This window comes from Nerophis ophidion, linkage group LG20 (genome assembly GCF_033978795.1).
Source record: "Nerophis ophidion isolate RoL-2023_Sa linkage group LG20, RoL_Noph_v1.0, whole genome shotgun sequence".
Classification (NCBI taxonomy): domain Eukaryota; kingdom Metazoa; phylum Chordata; class Actinopteri; order Syngnathiformes; family Syngnathidae; genus Nerophis; species Nerophis ophidion.
Window position 1 is genome coordinate 41,645,721 of NC_084630.1, and position 21,068 is coordinate 41,666,788.

Consider the following 21,068-nt stretch of genomic DNA (forward strand, 5'->3'; position numbering starts at 1 on the left):
TGTTTTAGATTGTTTTTATGAATTCAATTAATCACTTTTATGTGTATGTTTTTATTATTTCATTACTCCATTTTTTTGTTATTTATATTTTTCGTTAAATAATACATTTTTTTTACTTTACACTGTATATATGTATATGATTGATAATTATTTATTTTAATGTCATTTTAATCAATAGTTTAAAACAAAAAACAGACTGGTTTTGTAATAAAAAATAATTAAATCATATGAGTCATTTTATAATCCTATGTTATTTTCAGTTTAATAAGTCACTATTTTTTATGTCGACCATTATCTTGAATTTATTATGTCAAAATATTTAGTAGATGTTACTTTTCATCACTTTTATGTGTGTTTTTATTATTTCATTACTTCATTTTTTTTGTTATTCATCCTTTTAATTAAATGATACCTTTTTTTAATTTACACTGTATGTATGTATATGATTAATAATTATTTGTGTAGATGTCATTTTAATCAATAGTTTAAAACAAAAAATGGACTCTGGTTTTGTAATGAAAAATAATTAAATCGTGTAAGTAATTTTATAATCTTATATTTTCAGTTTAATAAGTCCCTTTTTTTTAATTTCGAGTATTTTCTTGAATTTATTATAACTTAATGACTGGAACGATTTACAGTTATTGTAATGTTCAATCGACTGACAGAGGGCGCTGTCGTTGTAGTAGCGACGCTAAAGAAGACAGGGCCTCGCGAGAGGAAGTGACAAAACTCCCGCTCTCGTTCTCTTCAACTCTCGCGCGAGTTCCCTCTTCCTCCTCTTTCACTCCCTGTAGCCAACATGGCAGTCGGCAAGAATAAGAGGCTGACCAAAGGCGGCAAAAAGGGTGCCAAAAAGAAGATGTAAGTAACAAATTCGTGTCGCGGACCGACATCGAGTTTGTCTTTATTACACCGGTGTCATTGACGTACTTAAACGATGAAGGATGATTGGGATTTTCGGCGGATTGCTTCGGCCTCGCAGTTGCTAGCCCTCCGGCGTGATGCTTCCTTTTAATAGCATTCAGGCGTTATTTATATAGTATGGTCTTATAACTAAATAGTAATTTTAATAACTCGTATTGTCCTACCTGCAGTTTTATCTCATGCGAGTTTCATTTAGTTTTGACATCTTAGCTCGCTATCACATGCTAGCCAGTAGCTAGCCGGTGTCACGTTAACGACTAGCCTTTAAAACAAACTAACTTTTAAATAATCAATATTTAACCCACAAGTGTCTCAAAGGGCTGCACAAACCACAACGACATCCTCGGTAGGGGCCAACTTAAGGTCAAGGAAAAACACCCCAGTGGGACGTCGGTGGCAGTGACTATAAGAAACCTTGGAGAGGACTGCATATGTAGGGCAGTGGTTCTCAACCTTTTTTTCAGTGATGTACCCCCTGTGAACATGTTTTTCATTGAAGTCCCCCCTGATCAGATCAAAGAGTTTATGGTTGAATATAAAGAGTTCCAGGGGTAAATTACAATACTATGTCATCAGTTTCTGGTTTACTGAATTGTATAACAGTGCAAAATATTGCTCATTTGTAGTGGTCTTTCTTGAACTATTTGGAAAAAAATATATACAAATAACTAAAAACTTGTTGAAAAATAAACAAGTGATTCAATTATAAATGCAGATTTCTACACATGGAAGTAATCATCAACTTTAAGTGCCCTCTTTGGGGATTGTAATCCACCTGGATTCATGACCTTAAATCTAAACATTTTTTCACAAAAATAAATCTTTAACATCAATATTTATGAAACATGTCAACAACAAATCTAGCTGTCAACACTGAATATTGCATTGTTGCATTTCTTTTCACAGTCAATGAACTTACATTCATATTTTGTTTAAGTATTAGTCAATAAATATGTTTATAAAGGATTTTTGAATTGTTGTTATTTTTAAAATATTTTTAAAAAATCTCATTGTACCCCTTGACATACCTTCAAGTACCCCCAGGGGTACGCGTACCCCCATTTGAGAACCACTGCCCTAGTGCACTGAATGCAATGGATGTCGAGCATATCTAACATTGGGAAAAAATAAGTCCATAAAATATCTATACAGTGGAGGTGTTCTCAAGCGTTGTGTATAATTACTGTGGCTAACTTGGCCGACACTGCATACCTAATCCTTCACTAGATCAGTGTTTATCAACCACTCTTTTGTGCCGTGGGATATCGTTTAATTTCACCTATTTGGGTTAAGATTAATTTTTGCAAACTAGTAATTATTGTCTACAAATGATGTGTTAAATGTCTTGCTGTCTAGAGCTTGGCATAATAACTGTGTAATACTCTTCCATATCAGTAGGTGGTAGCAGGTAGCTATTTGCTTTGTAGATGTCTGGAACAGCGGGAGGCAGTAAACAGGGATAAATGTTTTTTATGCTTAAACCAAATAAAAGGTGAGTGTCCTTAAGAAAAGGCTTTAAAGCTTAAGGAAGGCTGTGCAGAATTAAACTAAAACTGAACTGACCACAAACTAAACAGAAACAGAATGCTGGGCGACAGCAAAGACTTACTGTGGAACAAAGACAATGTAGATCCAAACATGACATGTCAATCAATAATGTCCCCACATAGGAGGATGAAAACTGAAATTTTCTTGATTGCTAAAAAAGAAGGTAGATGCGGGAAGTATCGCTCAAAGGAAGACATGAAACTGCTACAAGAAAACACCAGAAAAAAGAGGATAAAACCACCAAAATAGAAGCGCAAGACTAGAAGTAAAACACTACACACAGGAAAACAGTAAATAAAAAGTCCAAATAAGTCAGGGCGTGATGTAACAGGTGGTGACAGTACACCTACTTTGAGACAAGAGCTATAGTGCTGCATACTTGGTTATGATTTAAAGTCATGTCCAACAATTGCGACAACTTTTTACTGTCAATTAAGTTGCGTTTTTTTTAAAGGATTTCTGCTGGTGGTGTGCTTTCGCATTTTTTCAAAGAAAATGTGCCTTGGTTCAAAAACTGTTTAAAAACACTGCAGTAGATAGTCAACATTCTGGCAACTAAGTTGCTTGCACTGATGTCCTGATATTAATATTTTGGTACCAACATGTATTTTGATACTTTTCAGAATAAAGGGGACCACAAATTGTTACCAGTAAATCTTATAAGACATTAACATACGTTATTTATTGTAATCAATAATGGTATTAAATAAGATAGTTAACATATTAGATAACTGCTCTTTTAGTAGTAAGCAAGCAAACGAGTTACAACGGCTCCTAATATTGCTGCTGATGTTTGCTGTAACAGTGTTTTTTCCCCATTCTATTATCTATCCATCGTCCTCCGCTTATCTGATGTCGGGTTGCAGGGGCAACAGCCTAAGCAGGGAAGCCCAGACTTCCCTCTCCCCAGCCACTTTGTCCAGCTCTTCCCGGGGGATCCCAAGGCGTTCCAGGCCAGCCAGGAGACATAGTCTTTACTTTGAGCTCCTCACCCTATCTCTAGTGGGGAAACCAACCACCCGACGGAGGAAATTCATTTCGGACACTTTTTTTTCCCCCTGATCTTGTCCTTTCGGTCATAACCCAAAGCTCATGACCATAGGTGAGGATGGGAACGTAGATCGACCAGTAAATTGAGAGCTTTGCCTTCCGGCTCAGCTCCTTCTTCACCACAACGGATCGATACAACGTCCGCATTATTGAAGACGCTGCACCGATCCGCCTGTCGATCTCACGATCCACTCTTCCCTCACTCGTAAACAAGACTCCGAGGTACTTGAACTCCTCCACTTGGGGCAGGGTCTCCTCCCCAACTTGGAAATGGCACTCCACCCTTTTCCAGACGAGAACCACGGAGTCTGGAGGTGTTTTTGTCTTTGCAACAAAATACCTACTTTTCTCAAATATTGTTCACAAATATGTTTAGATGTGTGATAGTGACCACTTCTTATTTTCCCAAAAAATCCATCCCACCTCACAGTTGTGGCATATCAAGATGCTGATTAAACAGCATGATTATTATATGGGGGTGCCTGAGGTTGCCCACAATAAAAGGCCTGTCTGAAATGTGCAGTTTTGCAAGAACCGGGATGTTTTTAGCCTCCATGAATTGTGCACAAATCTTTGCAGCATGGGGCCGTGCATTATCATGCTGCAACGTGAGGTGATGGTCTCGGGTGAATGGCACAACAATGGGCCTCAGAATTTCGTCAGGGTAACTGCATTTAAAATGCACTTGTGTTCGTTGTCCACAACATACCTCCACAATAGGCCACTGGATTCAGAACGTTTAAGTCAGGAAGTCGCTTTCCCACACGCGCTGTCTACCATCTGCCCTGAATAATGAAAACCAGCATTCATTCATGAAGAGAACACCTCCCAAAAGTGACAGACCCCATCAAATGTGAGCATTTGTCCCCTCAAGTCGGTTACAATGACGAACAGTAGTCAGGTCGTGACCCCGGTGAGAACAAAGAGCATGCAGATTAGCTACCCCGAGACGGTTTCTCACAGTATGTTCAGAAATGTGGGTATGCTAACCAATAGTTGCCGCAGCTGTCTGGGGTGGCTGGTCTCAGACGATCACGGAGGTGCACCTGCTGGTGTGGTTACACATGATCTGCGATTGTGAAGCTGTTTGGATGTACTGCCAAATTGTTTGAAATGCTTTTGGTAGAGAAATAAACATTAAATTCACGGGTAACAGCTCCGGTGGATGTCGTGAAGTCAACAAGCCAACTGCACGCTCCTTCAATACTTGTAACATCTGTGGCATCTTGCTGTGTGATAAAACTTTACATTTCAAAGTGGACTTTTATTGTAGGCAGCCTAAGGCACGCCTGTGCTGCAATCATGCTGTTTGTTTAGCATCCTGATATGACATAACTGAGGTGGCAAAGAAGAAATGCTCACTAGCACAGATTTGTGAACAATATTTGAGGGTAAAGGTCTTTTGTGAATATTAAGTTTTAGATCTTGTGAAAAATGGTAGTAACTTAAGTGTTGAATTTATAATTTTATTTAGTGTTTTTTGTCAAAAATTATTAGGTACAAGTGGTTGAAAATGTATTTTACCTAAATCATTTTGTGTTTACTCTGTTTTACCATGTTTTCTAAAGTTTTAAAATACAGTATTTTTTCTGTTTTGATACTTAACATAATTTGTGGGTCATACTACCAATTTGGGTATGGATTTAATACCAAGTATCATACATGTTTCATGAAACAAAACAGACTTAATTTAAAAATAAAACAAATATTGACTATTTAAAAGTTTTGTACCTGGTATTGTTAGTCGATACTTATACACCCATTTGTTTACATTCATGAGTATTAGCTTGTTTTTAGCTGTTACCTATTGTATCCTCCTACGGTATGTGGTGAAGAATGCAACTATTCTTCGCCCTGCATGATAGTAATTGTAAGAAACAGTTTGTCACAATGGGGGTGATTTAGAAGTAGCTAAAACACAGTAGAGGGACGTTAGCCGCTAGCTAGCTCTAATTTAAAGCACCACTTCTCCCGTCCAAAGGCAAAACCCAGTAACTCAATTTTGCTCAAAACTGAGCTGATAATTTTGGAGTTACTAGGTGATATGCTTTACATTAGTGTATGCGATATTGTAATTTGTTCCGTAAGTAAGCTATTACGCGCATGGCAGGACCTAGCAACTACCACATAACCGTGTAGATACAACAGAAAAACCTAGTATCTCAAGGGTATCTCTAGAAGTGAGTTACCAGGTTCTGCTTTTGGATGGGAGACTTGCAAAGCAGCTCTTCAGTGTTTATACTTTCAACTTAATGTTAGTTTTGAAGCCAAAATACATACTGTCTCCACACTGTTACTGCTTGTAAGTGCTCTGTGTGTGTTGGCTTATATTTCCAGCAATGTCATCAGTGTGCCATCATGTCCAATAAAAATGTACAGATTTTTGATAAAATACATTTATACTGCTGTACTTTTATTATACCATACATCCTTGGTTGTGTGATAGTCATGTTTTGAATAGTGACTGCCCCTAAAGCTTTTTGCCTTTTTCTTTTAGTGTGGACCCTTTCTCTAAGAAGGACTGGTACGATGTCAAGGCACCAGCCATGTTCAACATCCGCAATATTGGCAAGACCTTGGTCACCAGGACTCAGGGAACCAGTAAGTCTGCATCTGCATAACACCTCTGGTACTTTTAAGTGTCGTAGTAAAAGGGTAGGTGGAGTTGTACTAATACACTAATCATTAGATTTAGGGATTAGAGATCGGCTGATTATGTGTGATATTTGTCATTGTGACGTATCAGTTTTTAACTTTTTTCCTTGTAACAAAACAATATTGGTGATGTTGTTAAGTACGCATCCTGCGTCCCTGACGTATTGAAATATGAAAGAACGCAATAAACTTACTCTCCACCTAAATTTTCCCATGAAAAATAATATTTTGGGAACACAGTAATGAGGAAAATAAACCTTGTAAGCAGACCTGACAAACGCTGTTTCAACCCTCTGCACATCTACTCGCTGCAGACGTGATCCCAGTACAACATATCACCACATGCTCATTTAGATGCTACCAAAACAACTGATTCCATTCCAAAAATTAAAAATGCAAACTTTATAGTAAATTAACCCACGTTTCCACTGCCGGACGCTGTGCTCATTTGTGTCGATTATATTTAAAAGTTTAGAGAACTCATGAAATCTAAAGTATTCCAGTGGTGGTGATAAAAATGACATTGAATTGCAGCCAACTATTTATTACACCCAAACAGAGCATATCACCGCATACTTCGCGCTTCCAACATGATCATGTTTTTCTCGTTTTTACTTCTGCACTTAAATTTTTGTGCCAATACAGTAGCTAAATACTCTGTTCAGTTAATTTTCAGATTAGAACATTTTGCTGACAATTTATTGGCGCTGTCATGGTGATGAGAATGTTTGGTTCATTCCTTAAAATCAACACTCTTACTAAAACGTAATTTGGTACTACAGACCATAGTTTGTTTTGTTTTAGTAGCTAATTTTGTTGGTATTACCGTTGCTACAAAACTGCTGTATGATGTGAATGTCACATGTCATGCTACTGTGTAGATTTGAATTTTGTTTGATTTCAGATATTTTGAACATACGTGAATATATCTGTTTATTATAACCATATATTACCACCATCAACCCAATAGAATTTAAGAAATAGAATAACAAAGAAAACAATTTTTTAACTGGGCAGTCCAGACTTAAGTTTCCTACTGACCCACCCAACTCACCACCTGTGGCTCCCATGTACCCACTACATTGAAGACCCATCAACAAATATATATACAAATTATATTAAACCCTGTTCAAATACCAGGTTTTTGTGATTTAAGGAAATGGCAGCAAGACAATTTTGTGACTTTTCCCTCCTTTCGTGTGACCTAAAACCTGTACTGTGCAATTGAAAAACAAACTGAAACCTTTAAAGGGGAAAATGTTTTTTTTTTTTGTGGATTTAAATGTGTGCTTCAAGTCATTTTCATGCTGAAAGGTAAAGTTCTTAATCTTTAGCTTTCTAAAATGGGCTAAAAGTTTTGTGTCAAAAACTGGTATTTGGAACTGTTAACCTTCCTCTTGTGTTAGCTTTTGTAACCATCTCTTATGTTAACGGGTCAGTTTTGACCCCTGTCTTAAATGAGCTGTAAAATACACTAAAAACAAATAACCATCATGCAATTTGTTTCTCATCTCTTGGTTACCTTGTCAGGCTTCCTTATAAATGAAAATATTGATTTTAATATTTTTGGTATGGGCCATTGGGCCTTTTTTTTGCTGGTATCCTCGATTTCAATAAAAAAAATGGTAAGATGAACTTTAAAATAATCGTATGAATAAATAAAAGGTTGTGTTACCTGACTAACTGAGGGGTATTAGAACACACCTTAAATAAATGTAATTCATTTCTTTATTTTAATAATTTTGAGACGGAATTGACCTCACATTTCTGGACATGCCCTTCTTTGTTTTTGTACTGGATAACAAGGTAAAATGAGAATCCCCTAAAGCTCACATGATTGGGAGAGGAGCTGGCTGTCAGTGTGTTCAGTTTTGGCTCTAATCATTGCTTGATAATCTTATTTTTATAACTGGGTCGAAACCGACCCTAACAACACCAGGGTCATAATTTCAACCAAAGCATGTTATAATTTAGTGAACAACAAAAAAAACGTTTTGTTTTGTTGAAATAGAGGTTTCTGACAAAGTCAAAAAGCTTTGATGCAAAAAAAATGTGGTTCTTTTATGCATTTAAAAACTAAAACAGGACACAAGACGAAGGTTAATAATCCCCTCCCCCCCGTTTAAGGTCCCCAGTTCCCTATTTGTAACGACTTTGTCGTCTTGATTTCCTAGGAATCGCCTCAGACGGTCTGAAGGGTCGCGTGTTCGAGGTGAGCCTCGCCGACCTCCAGAACGACGAGGTTGCTTTCCGCAAATTCAAGTTGATCACGGAGGACATCCAGGGCAAGAACTGTCTGACCAATTTCCACGGCATGGACCTGACCCGCGACAAAATGTGCTCCATGGTCAAGAAGTGGCAGGTAAGGCTTCTTTGGGCGTCTTACCCTTGGATTGTCGGGGTCATGATTCAATGCAACACAATAGTTTATTTGGTCTATACGGTTATGAAACTGTTTCAGAAGGCTCCTTTTGGCTGCTGACATGCAGTTGGGAAGGGGTTCATATGTCAGTGAAGGGGGTTAAGTGGAAAATGATGGAAAGCGCCACTCTAAATAGCAACTGATGCTGGAGTCAGTTTGATTGGCTACAAGTCACATTTGAAGATATTCAGCACTCAACTGCCATCTGGCGGCAAAAGTTAATAGTGTACCCCCAATTTTTCACGTTTCATGTGTCCAGTGAACTGCGGCAAATGAGGCCATATGAACCTCATTCCTACTGTACCATTTTTATAAAATATATATTTACAAGAATCCCAGAATGTTAATCTAAAGTTAGTCTTAATGTTGATCTCCCCTCCGTTCTCCAGACCATGATCGAGGCCCACGTGGACGTGAAGACCACCGACGGCTACCTGCTTCGTCTCTTCTGCGTGGGTTTCACCAAGAAGCGCACCAACCAGATCAGGAAGACCTCCTACGCTCAGCACCAGCAGGTGCGGCAGATCCGCAAGAAGATGATGGAGATCATGACCCGCGAGGTCCAGACCAACGACCTGAAGGAAGTGGTCAACAAGCTGTAAGTGTGCTCAAGTCTCTTCCACGTGGATCACTGCTAACCAACCTTCTTGTGGTGCTGCAGGATCCCTGACAGCGTTGGCAAGGACATTGAGAAGGCGTGCCAGTCCATCTACCCTCTGCACGACGTCTACGTCCGCAAGGTGAAGATGCTGAAGAAGCCCAAGTTTGAATGTAAGTGATGATCCATCAGAACATGTTTGTTGGCGACTGTTTTCCATTGTCCCGTCTCATGGTGTCCTGCAGTGGGCAAACTGATGGAGCTCCACGGCGAGGGTTGGTCCAGCAGCGGCCCCGCCAAAGCAGCCGCAGACGACACTGGAGCTAAAGTGGAGAGGGCTGATGGATACGAGCCTCCTATCCAGGAGACGGTCTGAACACACATTGAATAAAACATGTAAATGACAAACTTCCTGCCTGGTTTTTATCTGTGAGCAGGTGTCGTAGTACAGAGAGGCCACTAGATGGTGCTGTTTTACCATTTTATTATTCATCTACTGGTCACAAATATAAAGACTATGGTTAGTATTTAAATTCTACACGTCATTAAGAGCTCTCAGATAACTTGAATGTAGGTTCTGGGTACCAAAGCCCGTCTGCCCCTCAAGTCACCCAGGAACCAATCATCATCAAGGACCTCCAGGTTGTTTATAACATCTCCAACCTGCAACACAGGACAAGGAGTCTTACTAACCTGCATGGGGACTAGGACAAGATTTATATCATGATAGACATGTAATCCATATCAATGTTTTATTAAACAGTTCCATGAAAAAAAAGACTCACTGGTAACTTAGCAACTAAGGAAGTGATCTTTGGGCCAATCAGGTTTGGATGCGCTGTTTTATGATTGATTTTTTTGCATGGAGTGAGAAGAGAAACTACAAATGAAATTCGACTAAACAGTATGGTGGTTTTGTTTTTTTCCCAAAAGACTATAAAATATGCCAGGAAGTCCCACGTCTGCACCAAAAGGAAAACACGTTTTGCGGTAAATATAGTGAGTGGATGGATGGAGTTTATAAATGGTGCAAGATTTTGGGGCATTGTAGAACTATGACTTTGTTTATCCTTTTTAATGGGAATTTCCTGGAAATTAAGGAATCTCGGGAAAAACATGAATCTTTGAACATATGAATACTAGCACAATTGTCCTGGATGGTATGAATGGGTTGGTTGTAGAATTTTTGTAGTAACTGATCGAATGGGGAATTTAAGGAATTTTTATGTAAATTAAAAAAAAGGAGCATTTCTCTTAACTATGAGGAATATTTTGAAGTTGGAACGGTCAAAAACCGATCATAAATGTGGACTGAAAACTTTCCAGGATGAGGTTAAAACGGGATTGGAAAACCGAGAATTCTGGAATTTTTTTTAACCCGGAAGATGATAGTTTGATTGTCCAAGGTGAGTGGATTGTGGAACGGTTGAAAAATGTAGTAACAAATCTAATTGAGAACGGGTTTTTCGAAAAATTCCTGGAATTTAAGGAAAACCGGGAATTTATATGTAAAAAAAAAAAAAAAAGGAGCATTGGTTCTCCCAACTGCGAGGAATATTTTCGAAATGCTGACTGTAAACTTTCCAGGACGAGGTGAAAACAGGGCTATGGAAAACCAAGAATTCTGGGTCCCATACATTTTCAATAGGCAAAATGTCCCCGATAACCAGGATCCATCCATTTTCTACCGCTTATTCCCTTTTGGGGTCGCGGGGGGCGCTGGTGCCTATCTCAGCTACAATCGGGCGGAAGGCGGGGTACACCCTGGAAAAGTCGTCACCTCATCGCAGGGCCAACACAGATAGACAGACAACATTCACACACTAGTGCCAATTTAGTGTTGCCAATCAACCTATCCCCAGGTGCATGTCTTTGGAGGTGGGAGGGGCCTATCCCCAGGTGCATGTCTTTGGAAGTGGGAGGAAGCCGGAGTACCCGGAGGGAACCCACGCATTCACGGGGAGAACATGCAAACTCCACACAGAAAGATCCCGAGCCTGGATTTGAACCCAGGACTGCAGGACCTTCGTATTGTGAGGCAGACGCACTAACCCCTCTGCCACCGTGAAGCCCGTAATCCGGGATATTTTGGGCAAATAATTTTTATATTCCAAACGGTTCTGGTGGGATGAAAACTGGTCTAGTAATAAACAGATTATTTTTTTTGTACACAATTTTGGATATGGACCGATACAACACTTGTATGGTGATACGGTGAGGATATCATGATACCAACCTGCATGGACAGCTCCTCATCACAGTTGGCGGTGAAGTCATACATGGCCTTGCCCTGCACGCCACCGTCACCTTCAGGCTGCTCACCCAGGAACCCTGCAAGAACCCACCATTAGACTCCAGCAAAGCATGGTGGTGCTGAGTTCACTGTCCAAATAAAAAAGTCGGAAAACAGGGTTCGTTAATGGAGCGTCATACCCGTCTGTCTTCTCTCCACAAACGCTGTGGGAAAGATGCCTTCTCTGCCGTCGTGTCGCCCGCTGCTCCACTCCTGGTTGATGTGCTTGGTGACCAGGACGCCGTCGCCCGCCATGAAGGACAGCTCCTCCGGCGACGTGCCGTGGAAGGCGTACAACGCCACCGCCCACTCCGCCGAGGACTGAGGGACGAGACAGAAACACCATCATCCCTCCGGTTTCTCCGGCAGCGTCAAAGTAAAAGTTGGCCACCTGAGCCGGTTGGACCGCTTCTGCTTGGGGAGGATCCGCCATGCCTGCGGGCAAATGGCACACACGTTATTAAAAGTGCTGTCGTACAACTAATAAATGCAACATTTTATCCAAGAGGACACTGAGGGCACAAGAAAAGGGCACCCGGGTGGAGACCGTGTCATGTTAGCATGTGTATTTATTTAGTGTGTCCTTTTCACTCATGTATTACAACACCCATTTTTTTTTAAGGGGAGATTATGGGCTGTTACAGCAAAGTAGAGACTGTGGAGTGTCATACTGCAGCGTTCAGGGCTAAGGCAACAGATAACAATAGCATGTGTTTTCCTTTTTGTCCTATCCAGCCATGTAGGCTACTCTATTAAAACAAATTTGATTCAAGAGAAGACTGAGGGCAGCTAAGAAAAGGGGAGACTATGGAGTATAATACTGATGTGTCCAGGGCTAAAGTAACAGTTAGCATTAGCATTTGTGTTAATTTTTGTCCTTTTTAGGTATGTAGGCCACTGTGTTATAATACTCATTCGATTCAACAGGAGCCTGAGGGCTGCTAAAAAAGAGGAGACTATGGAGTATAATACTGCTGAATGCAGGGCTACAGCAACAGCTAGCATTAGCATCGGTGTTAATTTCTGTCCTTTCTAGCCATGTAGGCCACTGTATTATAAATACTCATTTGATTCAAGAGGAGACTGAGGGCTGCTAAAAAAGAGGAGACTGGAGTATAACACTGCTGTGTTCAGGGCTAAAGCAACAGTTAGCATTAGCATCTGTGTTAATTTTTGTCCTTTCTAGCCATGTAGGCCACTGTATTATAAATACTCATTAGATTCAAGAGGAGACTGAGGGCCGCTAAAAAAGAGGAGACTATGGAGTATAACACTGCTGTGTTCAGGGCTAAAGCAACAGTTAGCATTAGCATCTGTGTTAATTTGTGTCCTTTCTAGCCCTGTAGGCCACTGTGTTATAATACTCATTCGATTCAACAGGAGACTGAGGGCCGCTAAAAAAAGAGGAGACTATGGAGTATAATACTGCTGAATGCAGGGCTAAAGCCACAGTTAGCATTAGCATCTGTGTTAATTTTTGTCCTTTCTAGCCATGTAGGCTACTGTATTATAATACTCATTTGATTCAAGAGGAGACTGAGGGCTGCTAAAAAAGGGGAGACTATGGAGTATAATATGGCTGTGTCCAGGGCTAAAGCAACAGTTAGCATTAGCATCGGTGTTAATTTTTGTCCTTTTTAGCCATTTAGGCTACTGTATTATAATACTCATTTGATTCAAGAGGAGACTTAGGGCTGCTAAAAAAGGGGAGACTATGGAGTATAATACGGCTGTGTCCAGGGCTAAAGTAACAGTTAGCATTAGCATTTGTGTTAATTTTTGTCCTTTTTAGCTATGTAGGACACTGTGTTATAATACTCATTCGATTCAACAGGAGACTGAGGGCCGCTAAAAAAGAGGAGACTATGGAGTATAATACTGCTGAATGCAGGGCTACAGCAACAGCTAGCATTAGCATCGGTGTTAATTTCTGTCCTTTCCAGCCATGTAGGCCACTGTATTATAAATACTCGTTTGATTCAAGAGGAGACTGAGGGCTGCTAAAAAAGAGGAGACTATGGAGTATAACACTGCTGTGTTAAGGGCTAAAGCAACAGTTAGCATTAGCATCTGTGTTAATTTTTGTCCTTTCTAGCCATGTAGGCCACTGTATTATAAATACTCATTAGATTCAAGAGGAGACTGAGGGCCGCTAAAAAAGAGGAGACTATGGAGTACAACACTGCTGTGTCCAGGGCTAAAGTAACAGTTAGCATTAGCATCTGTGTTAATTTTTGTCCTTTTTAGCTATGTAGGCCACTGTGTTATAATACTCATTCGATTCAACAGGAGACTGAGGGCCGCTAAAAAAGAGGAGACTATGGAGTATAATACTGCTGAATGCAGGGCTACAGCAACAGCTAGCATTAGCATCGGTGTTAATTTTTGTCCTTTCTAGCCATGTAGGCTACTGTATTATAATACTCATTTGATTCAAGAGGAGACTTAGGGCTGCTAAAAAAGGGGAAACTATGGAGTATAATACGGCTGTGTCCAGGGCTAAAGCAACAGTTAGCATTAGCATCGGTGTTAATATTTGTCCTTTTTAGCCATGTAGGCTACTGTATTATAATACTCATTAGATTCAAGAGGAGACTGAGGGCCGCTAAAGTGAAGTGGAGACTGCGGAATATAATACAGTAGTGTCCACAGCTAAGGCAACAGTTGACATTAGCATGTGTTTTGTTTTTGTGGCACTTTCTAGTCATGTGTTAGAAAACACATGTTATCCGAGAAGAGACTGAGGGCACCACTGTTGTGCATGAATGCTAAAAGTCTCACCAGGAAGCGCGATCCTTGTAGTCTGCTGTGGGAGATGTTCCAGGACTTGGTGGTGCTGTGGGAGATGTTCCAGGACTTGGACAAAGCTGAGAGGGAATATTCCAGAATGCACGCCCATCTGTCCTCGGGCCCACTCCTGGTCCAAGTACTCCTTCAGGTGGATCACGTCGCCCTCTGAGAAGGTCAACTCCTCGCTGCTCCCGCCCTCAAAGTCAAACCTGGCCACGCATCTTGGACCACTTGAAAGACATTATTATTATTATTATTACTATTTTTAGAATATAATAATATTAGTGATAATTATTATTGTTGTTATAATTATTATTGCAGCTATTGGTATTAATATTTTTGTCTTTATATCTATAATTATTATTTCATTACAAAAATAATAATTATTGTTATTATTAATATTATTTATATTATTATTAAAATAATAAAAAATATTGTTATTATTACTATTGTTATTAGTATTGTAATAATAATAATGACTACTATTATTATAATAATATTAATTATTATTGTTATCAATATTGTTATTATTAAAGGTAGTCTGCTTGTGGTGGAGATGCAAGGAACCTACATGACTATGATTATTATTTTGTTTATTATTATTATTATTGCTATTGTTATTATTATTATTATCTGTATTTTTACTATTATTATCATGATTGTTATTATCATTACTATAATAATGTTATAATTATTATTGTTATTATTATTACTATTATAATAATAATTGTTATTGTGGCGGAGGATTATTATTATTATGTTTATTATGATTAATATTGCTATTGTATTATTATTATTATGTATTATTATTATTTGTAGTATTGTCATTATAATAATAATTGTTATTGTGGCGGAGATGCAAGGAACCTACCTGATTTTAGGATTATTATTCTGTTTACTTTTATTATAATTATTATTGCAGTTATTATTATTGTTATTACTACTATTAATATTATATTTATTAGTTATTATTTTTATTATTATTATTGTTAAATGTAGTCTGCTTGTGGCGGAGATGCAAGGAACCTACCTGACCTCATGATATGTATATTAATATTATTATTATTATTATTATTACTGAATTTATTATTATTTTATTATTATAAACCTTTTTGTTATTAATTTTAATTATAAATATTATTATTAGTAGTATAATTATTATATTAGTAGTATAAATATTATAATATTATTATAATAATTATAAATATTGTTTTCATAAATATTGTTATTGCTAATGTTATTATTATTATTATTATTATTATAATGACTATTATAATTTTTGTTATTGCTATTGTTATATTTATTATTATTAGCATTATAATTATTATTGTTATTATTCACATTACTATTATTCTTATATTAATAATAACTATGATTATTGTTATTATTATTATAAAAGGTAGTGTGTTTGTGGCAGAGATGCAAGGAACCTACCTGACTTTTACTTCTGGTTTCCTTTCAGACGGAGCCTCCGACTGATTGGAGGAAAAGATGTCATCAAATATCAAAAGTGATGTCCATAATGCACAATGATGTCTATAGTGCACAATGATGTTTATAGTGCACAATGATGTCTATAGTGCACAATGATGTCTATAGTGCACAATGATGTTTATAGTGCACAATGATGTCTATAGTGCACAATGATGTTTATAGTGCACAATGGTGTCTATAGTGCACAATGATGTCTATAGTGCACAATGATGTTTATAGTGCACACTGATGTTTATAGTGCACAATGATGTTTATAGTGCACACTGATGTTTATAGTGCACAATGATGTCTATAGTGCACAATGATGTCTATAGTGCACAATGATGTTTATAGTGCACAATGGTGTCTATAGTGCACAATGATGTTTATAGTGCACAATGATGTTTATAGTGCACACTGATGTTTATAGTGCACAATGATGTCTATAGTGCACAATGATGTCTATAGTGCACAATGATGTTTATAGTGCACAATGATGTCTATAGTGCACAATGATGTCTATAGTGCACAATGATGTCTATAGTGCACAATGATGTTTATAGTGCACAATGGTGTCTATAGTGCACAATGATGTTTATAGTGCACAATGATGTCTATAGTGCACAATGATGTCTATAGTGCACAATGATGTTTATAGTGCACAATGGTGTCTATAGTGCACAATGATGTGTATAGTGCACAATGATGTTTATAGTGCACAATGATGTTTATAGTGCACAATGATGTCTATAGTGCACAATGATGTCTATAGTGCACAATGATGTTTATAGTGCACAATGATGTTTATAGTGCACAATGATGTCTATAGTGCACAATGATGTCTATAGTGCACAATGATGTTTATAGTGCACAATGATGTCTATAGTGCACAATGATGTTTATAGTGCACAATGATGTTTATAGTGCACAATGATGTTTATAGTGCACAATGATGTCTATAGTGCACAATGATGTTTATAGTGCACAATGATGTTTATAGTGCACAATGATGTCTATAGTGCACAATGATGTTTATAGTGCACAATGATGTCTATAGTGCACAATGATGTTTATAGTGCACAATGATGTTTATAGTGCACAATGATGTTTATAGTGCACAATGATGTCTATAGTGCACAATGATGTCTATAGTGCACAATGATGTTTATAGTGCACAATGATGTCTATAGTGCACAATGATGTCTATAGTGCACAATGATGTTTATAGTGCACAATGATGTCTATAGTGCACAATGATGTTTATAGTGCACAATGGTGTCTATAGTGCACAATGATGTCTATAGTGCACAATGATGTTTATAGTGCACACTGATGTTTATAGTGCACAATGATGTTTATAGTGCACACTGATGTTTATAGTGCACAATGATGTCTATAGTGCACAATGATGTCTATAGTGCACAATGATGTTTATAGTGCACAATGGTGTCTATAGTGCACAATGATGTTTATAGTGCACAATGATGTTTATAGTGCACACTGATGTTTATAGTGCACAATGATGTCTATAGTGCACAATGATGTCTATAGTGCACAATGATGTTTATAGTGCACAATGATGTCTATAGTGCACAATGATGTCTATAGTGCACAATGATGTCTATAGTGCACAATGATGTTTATAGTGCACAATGGTGTCTATAGTGCACAATGATGTTTATAGTGCACAATGATGTCTATAGTGCACAATGATGTCTATAGTGCACAATGATGTTTATAGTGCACAATGGTGTCTATAGTGCACAATGATGTGTATAGTGCACAATGATGTTTATAGTGCACAATGATGTTTATAGTGCACAATGATGTCTATAGTGCACAATGATGTCTATAGTGCACAATGATGTTTATAGTGCACAATGATGTTTATAGTGCACAATGATGTCTATAGTGCACAATGATGTCTATAGTGCACAATGATGTTTATAGTGCACAATGATGTCTATAGTGCACAATGATGTTTATAGTGCACAATGATGTTTATAGTGCACAATGATGTTTATAGTGCACAATGATGTCTATAGTGCACAATGATGTTTATAGTGCACAATGATGTTTATAGTGCACAATGATGTCTATAGTGCACAATGATGTTTATAGTGCACAATGATGTCTATAGTGCACAATGATGTTTATAGTGCACAATGATGTTTATAGTGCACAATGATGTTTATAGTGCACAATGATGTCTATAGTGCACAATGATGTCTATAGTGCACAATGATGTTTATAGTGCACAATGATGTCTATAGTGCACAATGATGTCTATAGTGCACAATGATGTTTATAGTGCACAATGATGTTTATAGTGCACAATGATGTCTATAGTGCACAATGATGTCTATAGTGCACAATGATGTTTATAGTGCACAATGATGTCTATAGTGCACAATGTTTATAGTGCACAATGATGTTTATAGTGCACAATGATGTTTATAGTGCACAATGATGTCTATAGTGCACAATGATGTTTATAGTGCACAATGATGTTTATAGTGCACATTGATGTCTATAGTGCACAATGATGTTTATAGTGCACAATGATGTCTATAGTGCACAATGATGTTTATAGTGCACAATGATGTTTATAGTGCACAATGATGTTTATAGTGCACAATGATGTTTATAGTGCACAATGATGTCTATAGTGCACAATGATGTCTATAGTGCACAATGATGTCTATAGTGCACAATGATGTCTATAGTGCACAATGATGTCTATAGTGCACAATGATGTCTATAGTGCACAATGATGTCTATAGTGCACAATGATGTTTATAGTGCACAATGATGTCTATAGTGCACAATGATGTTTATAGTGCACAATGGTGTTTATAGTGCACAATGATGTTTATAGTGCACAATGATGTCTATAGTGCACAATGATGTTTATAGTGCACAATGGTGTCTATAGTGCACAATGATGTTTATAGTGCACAATGATGTTTATAGTGCACAATGATGTCTATAGTGCACAATGATGTCTATAGTGCACAATGATGTTTATAGTGCACAATGGTGTCTATAGTGCACAATGATGTTTATAGTGCACAATGATGTTTATAGTGCACAATGATGTTTATAGTGCACAATGTCTATAGTGCACAATGATGTCTATAGTGCACAATGATGTTTATAGTGCACAATGATGTTTATAGTGCACAATGATGTCTATAGTGCACAATGATGTCTATAGTGCACAATGATGTCTATAGTGCACAATGATGTCTATAGTGCACAATGATGTCTATAGTGCACAATGATGTTTATAGTGCACAATGATGTCTATAGTGCACAATGTTGTTTATAGTGCAGGATCATGTTTATAGTGCACAATGATGTTTATAGTGCACAATGATGTCTATAGTGCACAATGATGTTTATAGTGCACAATGATGTTGATAGTGCACAATGATGTTTATAGTGCACAATGATGTTTATAGTGCACAATGATGTTTATAGTGCACAATGATGTCTATAGTGCACAATGATGTCTATAGTGCACAATGATGTTTATAGTGCACAATGATGTTGATAGTGCACAATGATGTTTATAGTGCACAATGATGTTTATAGTGCACAATGATGTTGATAGTGCACAATGATGTTTATAGTGCACAATGATGTTTATAGTGCACAATGATGTTGATAGTGCACAATGATGTTGATAGTGCACAATGATGTTGATAGTGCACAATGATGTTGATAGTGCACAATGATGTTTATAGTGCACAATGATGTTTATAGTGCACAATGATGTTTATAGTGCACAATGATGTTTATAGTGCACAATGATGTCTATAGTGCACAATGATGTCTATAGTGCACAATGATGTCTATAGTGCACAATGATGTCTATAGTGCACAATGATGTCTATAGTGCACAATGATGTTTATAGTGCACAATGATGTTGATAGTGCACAATGATGTTTATAGTGCACAATGATGTTTATAGTTCACAATGATGTTGATAGTGCACAATGATGTTTATAGTGCACAATGATGTTTATAGTGCACAATGATGTTGATAGTGCACAATGATGTTGATAGTGCACAATGATGTTGATAGTGCACAATGATGTTGATAGTGCACAATGATGTTTATGGTGCACAATGATGTCTATAGTGCACAATGATGTTTATAGTGCACAATGATGTTGATAGTGCACAATGATGTTGATAGTGCACAATGATGTTTATAGTGCACAATGATGTCTATAGTGCACAATGATGTCTATAGTGCACAATGATGTTTATAGTGCACAATGATGTTTATAGTGCACAATGATGTTTATAGTGCACAATGATGTCTATAGTGCACAATGATGTATATAGTGCACAATGATGTTTATAGTGCACAATGATGTCTATAGTGCACAATGATGTTTATAGTGCACAATGATGTTTATAGTGCACAATGATGTTTATAGTGCACAATGATGTCTATAGTGCACAATGATGTCTATAGTGCACAATGATGTTTATAGTGCACAATGATGTTTATAGTGCACAATGATGTTTATAGTGCACAATGATGTCTATAGTGCACAATGATGTTTATAGTGCACAATGATGTTTATAGTGCACAATGATGTCTATAGTGCACAATGATGTTTATAGTGCACAATGATGTCTATAGTGCACAATGATGTTTATAGTGCACAATGATGTTTATAGTGCACAATGATGTTTATAGTGCACAATGATGTTTATAGTGCACAATGATGTCTATAGTGCACAATGATGTCTATAGTGCACAATGATGTTTATAGTGCACAATGATGTTTATAGTGCACAATGATGTCTATAGTGCACAATGATGTTTATAGTGCACAATGATGTTTATAGTGCACAATGATGTCTATAGTGCACAATGATGTTTATAGTGCACAATGATGTTTATAGTGCACAATGATGTCTATAGTGCACAATGATGTTTATAGTGCACAGTGATGTTTATAGTGCACAATGATGTCTATAGTGCACAATGATGTTTATAGTGCACAATGATGTCTATAGTGCACAATGATGTTTATAGTGCACAATGATGTTTATAGTGCACAATGATGTTTATAGTGCACAATGATGTTTATAGTGCACAATGATGTCTATAGTGCACAATGATGTCTATAGTGCACAATGATGTCTATAGTGCACAATGATGTCTATAGTGCACAATGATGTCTATAGTGCACAATGATGTCTATAGTGCACAATGATGTTTATAGTGCACAATGATGTTTATAGTGCACAATGATGTCTATAGTGCACAATGATGTTTATAGTGCAC

General features: G+C 37.5%; 3 protein-coding genes across 4 annotated transcripts in view; 2 read left to right on the plus strand and 1 right to left on the minus strand.

Moving 5' to 3' along the window:
• LOC133539140 (uncharacterized) overlaps positions 1–21,068 on the plus strand; it is a 377,041-nt gene that overhangs the window by 31,561 nt on the left and 324,412 nt on the right. The gene's annotated exons all lie outside the window — the stretch shown is intronic.
• On the plus strand, positions 707–9,608 carry rps3a (ribosomal protein S3A). The gene is made up of 6 exons (XM_061881233.1): positions 707–864; positions 6,023–6,126; positions 8,355–8,542; positions 8,992–9,200; positions 9,264–9,373; positions 9,446–9,608. The coding sequence occupies exons 1-6, from the start codon at positions 803–805 to the stop codon at positions 9,574–9,576; spliced, it is 804 nt and encodes a 267-aa protein (XP_061737217.1). The 5' UTR covers positions 707–802; the 3' UTR covers positions 9,577–9,608.
• Positions 9,668–21,068, minus strand: part of sh3d19 (SH3 domain containing 19) — a 56,243-nt gene continuing 44,842 nt past the window's right edge. For both annotated transcript variants that reach the window (XM_061881232.1, XM_061881231.1), the window contains 6 exons: positions 15,718–15,758; positions 14,275–14,513; positions 11,885–11,928; positions 11,634–11,814; positions 11,437–11,531; positions 9,668–9,863 (listed from right to left, as the gene is read on the minus strand). In XM_061881232.1, the coding sequence (XP_061737216.1) occupies positions 9,756–9,863; positions 11,437–11,531; positions 11,634–11,814; positions 11,885–11,928; positions 14,275–14,513; positions 15,718–15,758 (708 nt within the window). In that variant the 3' untranslated portion in view covers positions 9,668–9,755. The remainder of the gene's footprint in view (positions 9,864–11,436; positions 11,532–11,633; positions 11,815–11,884; positions 11,929–14,274; positions 14,514–15,717; positions 15,759–21,068) is intronic.

Coding starts and splice junctions, on each gene's coding strand:
- rps3a (XM_061881233.1), top strand. CDS start 803: ATGGCAGTCGGCAAGAATAAGAGGCTGACCAAAGGCGGCAAAAAGGGT. Junction 6,127..8,354: donor CACCAGGACTCAGGGAACCA/GTAAGTCTGCAT, acceptor TTGATTTCCTAG/GAATCGCCTCAGACGGTCTG. Junction 9,374..9,445: donor GAAGAAGCCCAAGTTTGAAT/GTAAGTGATGAT, acceptor GGTGTCCTGCAG/TGGGCAAACTGATGGAGCTC.